The following is a 6830-nucleotide window of genomic DNA, read 5'->3' on the forward strand; positions in this document are numbered from 1 at the left end:
TTTTTTTTCAAAATCGCTGAATTTTCACATTTACCGTTCAAATACTAAGTAGAGACGAGCGGTGAGGCACCAGCCGGCTGAGCCTCACCATGGATTGCGCAATCACTATGCTGACTGTGCTGGCTTGCTCTGCAGTGAGACCCCATTGCTGTCCCTCTGTACGTTGCTATTAAAGTGTTCAAAAGTATATGGACTAAATTTCTACAGTTTAGCTGGTGTATATAATGTACAGTCACTGTACATTATAAACACTGTACTACAGGGTTTATTTTACTTCAATCAAAACTGTGCGCATACGTGAGGCACACAGTTTTCCTGCCTCATGACAGGGGGCACTGGTGATTACAGATTTGTCTTGCTCCTCCTCGGCTGCACAATAATAGAATTAGTGAGAGCAAGCTACAGTAAACAGTTAGCAAGTTAAGTGCAACCATCCAGTCATTTTTTCGTGTTGCTTGGCCTTATTTTCAGAATGGTGGAGTACATATCTAAATTGAAATAATTTTCTAAACTGGACTGTCAATCGAAGCAGGAGATAATAATTAAAGGAAGACCAACACCGGACTGTATAGCTCACAAACGGTGAGGTAAGAATATAAATCTCCTGGACAGTTTCTCAGCTTTTTGGCCAAGAAGGATCTCATTGAAACTATTCCTAATGCGACAAAGTTGCTCCAGCTCGTGCTCACTGTTCCAGCTACTAAAGCATCAGTGGAGCGGTAATTCTCAGCATAAAAGACTGAAAACATACAGTCGGAACATGACTGATCAAGGACGACTTTCTTCACTGGCAGTGATCTCCATTGAGACAGAAAGACCTGGACTTCATTTATAAGTAAAGGTCACATGATAATAACGTTTTTTTAATTTCTTTATATATATATATATATATATATATATATATATATATATATATATATATATATATATATATATATATATATATATATATATATATATAATATATATATATATATATATATATATATATATATATCAGTATGGATCAAAGTAGTACACAGTATGGATCAAAGTAGTACACATGACTCTCATCAACGCAAAATGTGCGTGAGGGGGTATAACTTCCGTTCTCAACAAATCAATGTGGATGTTATTGGAGTACAACTAATCCACTTTACTTTGAGTCAAATTTACTCTGAATATTTTACTTCTTTCCACGTGTAAATCTCATGCGGCATAGACCGGAACAAATATAGTCCTCGAATTAAAATGTACCCAATTTACTCTAGAAACATTAATAAAAAATGAGCTAGATCGTGTCACAATTCCCGAGGTCTATATGTGTATTTTCTTTTTCTTTTTTTTAAGAACGAACTGGTACATTACCTTGAGTGTCATATATGCTGTGGATGATGTCGTCAGTGTCCAGCGGGTCATCGTGGGAAAATTGATATGTTTTAATACTTAGGTCGGTCATCAGATGATATATCCCCTCCACGGTGAAGTAACAGTTCCGCTCCTCCTTGTCGTCTTCATAGATCAGTACGGCGGTCTTCCATGCAAAGTGCTTGAACATTGCGCTGAAGGTCTCTGCCATCTTTACATAGGATGGTGCGATGCGCGTGAGGTGAGAGAATTCGGTGTTTTTGTTGCTAAAACCTGCGGCCAGGGCACCTGCTGAGATCACCGGAATATTCCAGTGCGACGCCAAACGCACTACCGCGGCCGCTTCGTACTCGCACACTGGACCCAAAATCAGATCGGGCTTCCTCACGCACGACCTGTCCACCAAATGGAAGAGCGCATCATTGACGCAATTGGAATTCTCAACTATTTCTATGAACGCAAGGAGAAAATTTACATGCCGCAGGTTCGCTGTGCAAAGTGTGGCTGCCAAGCCCCTCTCTGAAGCCGCATCGAGCATCGATCCGACCGCTGTGGCCGGAATGGTCACACTGAAGCGACGCAAGAAGGCCCTCTGCTTTTTCCACCAGCGGTTTGGCGGCAAGGCCTGACGTTGCGTACCCCACTTCACCTAGGAGGCTTCAGGAAACTGGGCGCCGGCAACGAGAGCGAGCTGCTTTTCATTACGGACTCCTCGTCAGGAAGACGTTTCCTTGCGGACAGCGGATCGCTGGTCAGCCTGCTGACACTCACAGGCGCGGGCGGACACGGAGGCCGGTGGATGCGGGCCTCCACCGTGCGCAGCTAAGGGCTCACCCATCACCAACTTTGGTTCCAGGTCGGTGACTGTGTGCTTCCACGGACGACATTTCAAGTGGAATTTCACTGCAGCCTCGATCACAGTTCCGATAATCGCCGCAGATATTTTATGTGTTCATGGATTACTTGTGGATGTTGCTAACCGTCGTTTGATTGACACCATCTCGTTTGCCACTTTTCCGTGTAAAGCTGGAGGGCTCAGACCGTTAACGCATGCAAATTATTTAACGTCAGGTAACGTTTATGAACGTCTGCTGACAGATTTTCCGTCGCTAACTACTCCCGCCTTTTCCAATGCCGATACTAAGCACAGGGTAGAGCATTTCATCACAAAGGCCACATCTTTTTAGGGAAAGGATGCATCTCTCGAAGATGATGAATGCAAATTTCCCCATTGTGGGACGAATAAAGGTATTCTGATTCTGATGGAAGGAAAAGGAAAATATTTACTGCACAGTAATTGTATTTTTCTTTCCCCCTGCTCTGCCCATCCAAGCCAGCCTGATGGTCCACAAATGCCTGATCCTGGGGCACAGCTCATCTGGTGGCTATGCTGAAAATGAATCGGTGCACTTTGGTGCCTTTGTTGATCAAAGACAGACATGTTGCACTTGCTCCTATTTTAGCAGGCAAAAGAGCAGATGTAGTTCTGACATCACCTCGTTTGGCATCCGACCCTCCTCTCCGGAAGTAAATCTTTCAATAGTTCATTATTTTAAAGCAGTAATATGAAGAATTTTAATAGAAAAATCAAAAACAAGAGACAGACTTAGCTTGGAGAGACAGACCTGGACACATAGATAGAGGAGATTCTTCATCCATACAATGAAGGGAAGTCTATTTGCTTGCTTGTTTTTGTTCAGACGTGATAATTGGAAAAACTGGATAAATTGAGGTAATGAAGGCACCATTTGTAGAGTATCTTCACAGACTACGCACTCCCTTTTCCTTTACCTCTCTCTCTCTCTTTCTTTCCTCTCTCTCTCTCTCTCGCTCTTCCTATCTCTTACGCACACACACGCACACACACACACACACACACACACACACGCACACACACACATACACACACACTAATAATGACACTGATGAAATCTGTGTGTGATTTGGAAAAGAGGTGGAACTCAGGTTAACTGTGAGGTAGCATACAACTAGAACCACCTAAGCAAGGGACCAGACCAGAGTCAGAGCTCAAATGTTTCTTTTTAAATGTTGTTTAACTCTTTCATGCTACTAATAATGATAACCTGTATCCGACAATTATAACCTGTATCTTGGACACATGACAAGATGTCTACTGGAGTAACCGCTGTCCATGAAAGGGTTAGGAAAAAACATTGCTTCAGTTCAGTTCATGGGCCAATTCCCCTTGATAGTAGAATCAGAACCATTTCCGCACAATAACTGCGGGATTAGAATCAAGTGGTCCTTTGAGCTACTCTACATTCTAACAATTTATCCACCTGTCGTCAGGGGCAGATTTTTCTTTTCTTTTTTTAACTGAAGTCTCTCGCCAGACACATAAACATGTTTGAAGTTTCCTGCTAAAATCTGGTATACCTTCATGTCTTGCCCATAACCATCCACTCCCCTAAAAAAATGCTGATAATTGGGAATGTTTTCATGCCTGTGGAAGAAACCAACTGTGATTAAATGTGTGTGACGTGCAGTCAGGGGAGGCAGACACCTGTCATCATGGAAATATCAAGTAACTTAAATTAAACGGTTATATTTATTCAGTGATTTGTACTTTAACATTCTTTTCGATTTAACTTCACCATTTTTGGATTTTTTTTTTCAAAATCGCTGAATTTTCACATTTACCGTTCAAATACTAAGTAGAGACGAGCGGTGAGGCACCAGCCGGCTGAGCCTCACCATGGATTGCGCAATCACTATGCTGACTGTGCTGGCTTGCTCTGCAGTGAGACCCCATTGCTGTCCCTCTGTACGTTGCTATTAAAGTGTTCAAAAGTATATGAACTAAATTTCTACAGTTTAGCTGGTGTATATAATGTACAGTCACTGTACATTATAAACACTGTACTACAGGGTTTATTTTACTTCAATCAAAACTGTGCGCATACGTGAGACACACAGTTTTCCTGCCTCATGACAGGGGGCACTGGTGATTACAGATTTGTCTTGCTCCTCCTCGGCTGCACAATAATAGAATTAGTGAGAGCAAGCTACAGTAAACAGTTAGCAAGTTAAGTGCAACCATCCAGTCATTTTTTCGTGTTGCTTGGCCTTATTTTCAGAATGGTGGAGTACATATCTAAATTGAAATAATTTTCTAAACTGGACTGTCAATCGAAGCAGGAGATAATAATTAAAGGAAGACCAACACCGGACTGTATAGCTCACAAACGGTGAGGTAAGAATATAAATCTCCTGGACAGTTTCTCAGCTTTTTGGCCAAGAAGGATCTCATTGAAACTATTCCTAATGCGACAAAGTTGCTCCAGCTCGTGCTCTCTGTTCTAGCTACTACAGCATCAGTGGAGCGGTAATTCTCAGCATAAAAGACTGAAAACATACAGTCGGAACATGACTGATCAAGGACGACTTTCTTCACTGGCAGTGATCTCCATTGAGACAGAAAGACCTGGACTTCATTTATAAGTAAAGGTCACATGATAATAACGTTTTTTTAATTTTTATATATATATATATATATATATATATATATATATATATATATATATATATATATATATATATATATATATATATATATATATATATATATATATATATATATATATATATATCAGTATGGATCAAAGTAGTACACAGTATGGATCAAAGTAGTACACATGACTCTCATCAACGCAAAATGTGTGTGAGGGGGTATAACTTCCGTTCTCAACAAATCAATGTGGATTTTATTGGAGTACAACTAATCCACTTTACTTTGAGTCAAATTTACTCTGAATATTTCACTTCTTTCCACGTGTAAATCTCATGCGGCATAGACCGGAACAAATATAGTCCTCGAATTAAAATGTACACAATTTACTCTAGAAACATTAATAAAAAATGAGCTAGATCGTGTCACAATTCCCGAGGTCTATATGTGTATTTTCTTTTTCTTTTTTTTAAGAACGAACTGGTACATTACCTTGAGTGTCATATATGCTGTGGATGATGTCGTCAGTGTCCAGCGGGTCATCGTGGGAAAATTGATATGTTTTAATACTTAGGTCGGTCATCAGATGATATATCCCCTCCACGGTGAAGTAACAGTTCCGCTCCTCCTTGTCGTCTTCATAGATCAGTACGGCGGTCTTCCATGCAAAGTGCTTGAACATTGCGCTGAAGGTCTCTGCCATCTTTACATAGGATGGTGCGATGCGCGTGAGGTGAGAGAATTCGGTGTTTTTGTTGCTAAAACCTGCGGCCAGGGCACCTGCTGAGATCACCGGAATATTCCAGTGCGACGCCAAACGCACTACCGCGGCCGCTTCGTACTCGCACACTGGACCCAAAATCAGATCGGGCTTCCTCACGCACGACCTGTCCACCAAATGGAAGAGCGCATCATTGACGCAATTGGAATTCTCAAAGTGGATGTTGAAATGGAAGTCGTAGTAGGGGGCTCCGGCGGTCTTCAGCTTCAACTGCGCGTAACGAATAGCCGGGGCGACCCTCGCGTATGAAAAAAGATAAGTGTCATTTTTGGGCAAATATACCACCACGTCAATTTCAGCGCTCATGGTATTGGTCACAGCTTGATTACAGAAGATAAAAAAGTACACCCACAGCGTGCTAAAAAGTGACATGCTGAGACGTGCGCCTTCAAGTCGCAAGTCTGTGAAACAAAATTGCTGGCTCAACCGCTTTTCCCTCGAGGCTCCAGTTGTCAGTGCACTTGCAGACGCACACCGAAAGAACCACCGTGACGAAATACAGTCGTTCAGTAATAATTTACTCTTTAAAAATAATCGTCCAAAACGCGTGTTTTATTTTGAATTTAAATGTTCATCGAGAACTCCTCAACTTGTTTTCAAATGATCTTCTTTCCACTGTTGACTTGCCCGATTACTTATCCAGTGGACACCATGCACACAAGCTGACTGTGGCCTGGAGTTTTGAAGCATCATCTTAGGCTTCGTCGTGCGTCATTGGAACGCTCCCCACCTCCTTCTTAAAGCTACAAGGCAGCAGTGTCCACTCAACCTGGCAAAACCTGTGGTGTACCCAGTACTGTCAAAAGTGTGTGTGTGTGTGTGTGTGTGTGTGTGTGTGTGTGTGTGTGTGTGTGTGTGTGTGTGTGTGTGTGTGTGTGTGTGTGTGTGTGTGTGTGCAGTCGAATGCTCACGCAATGCACACACACACGCACACAAACTCTCTCTCTCTCTCTCTCTCTCTCTCTCTCTCTCTCTCTCTCTCTCTCTCTCTCTCACACACACACACACACACACACAGACACACACACACACACACACACACGCACACAATCAAGTATTGCAAATCATGATGAATTTAATGAGAAATGAATACAGTATACTGTACTGGTTTACAAACGGGACAGTGGTATTGTGGGATGGTGTAACTTAATGCATTTGGCTTCTGCTGGCATATTGTGTGATGGTAATGACGCCCTAAAATAAAAAAATAAGAATTAAATAAATACATAAAAT

At 41.9% G+C, this 6830-nt stretch overlaps 1 protein-coding gene across 1 annotated transcript; it reads right to left on the reverse strand.

Annotated features, from left to right (window-relative positions):
* Positions 1–1347: 1347 nt before the first annotated feature.
* Positions 1348–6307, reverse strand: LOC148881208 (atrial natriuretic peptide receptor 3-like; the record flags this gene model as incomplete). Its single annotated transcript, XM_088989414.1, has 2 exons — positions 5309–6307; positions 1348–1797 (listed from the first exon to the last, which is right to left on the reverse strand). Coding segments are annotated over exons 1-2 (1111 nt in total), but the record flags the coding sequence as incomplete, so codon positions are not given.
* Between the last annotated feature and the right edge of the window lie 523 nt (positions 6308–6830).

Source organism: Hippocampus bargibanti, unplaced genomic scaffold (assembly GCF_051943395.1).
Source record: "Hippocampus bargibanti isolate YZ-2025 unplaced genomic scaffold, ASM5194339v1 Contig00045, whole genome shotgun sequence".
NCBI classification, from domain to species: Eukaryota; Metazoa; Chordata; class Actinopteri; order Syngnathiformes; family Syngnathidae; genus Hippocampus; species Hippocampus bargibanti.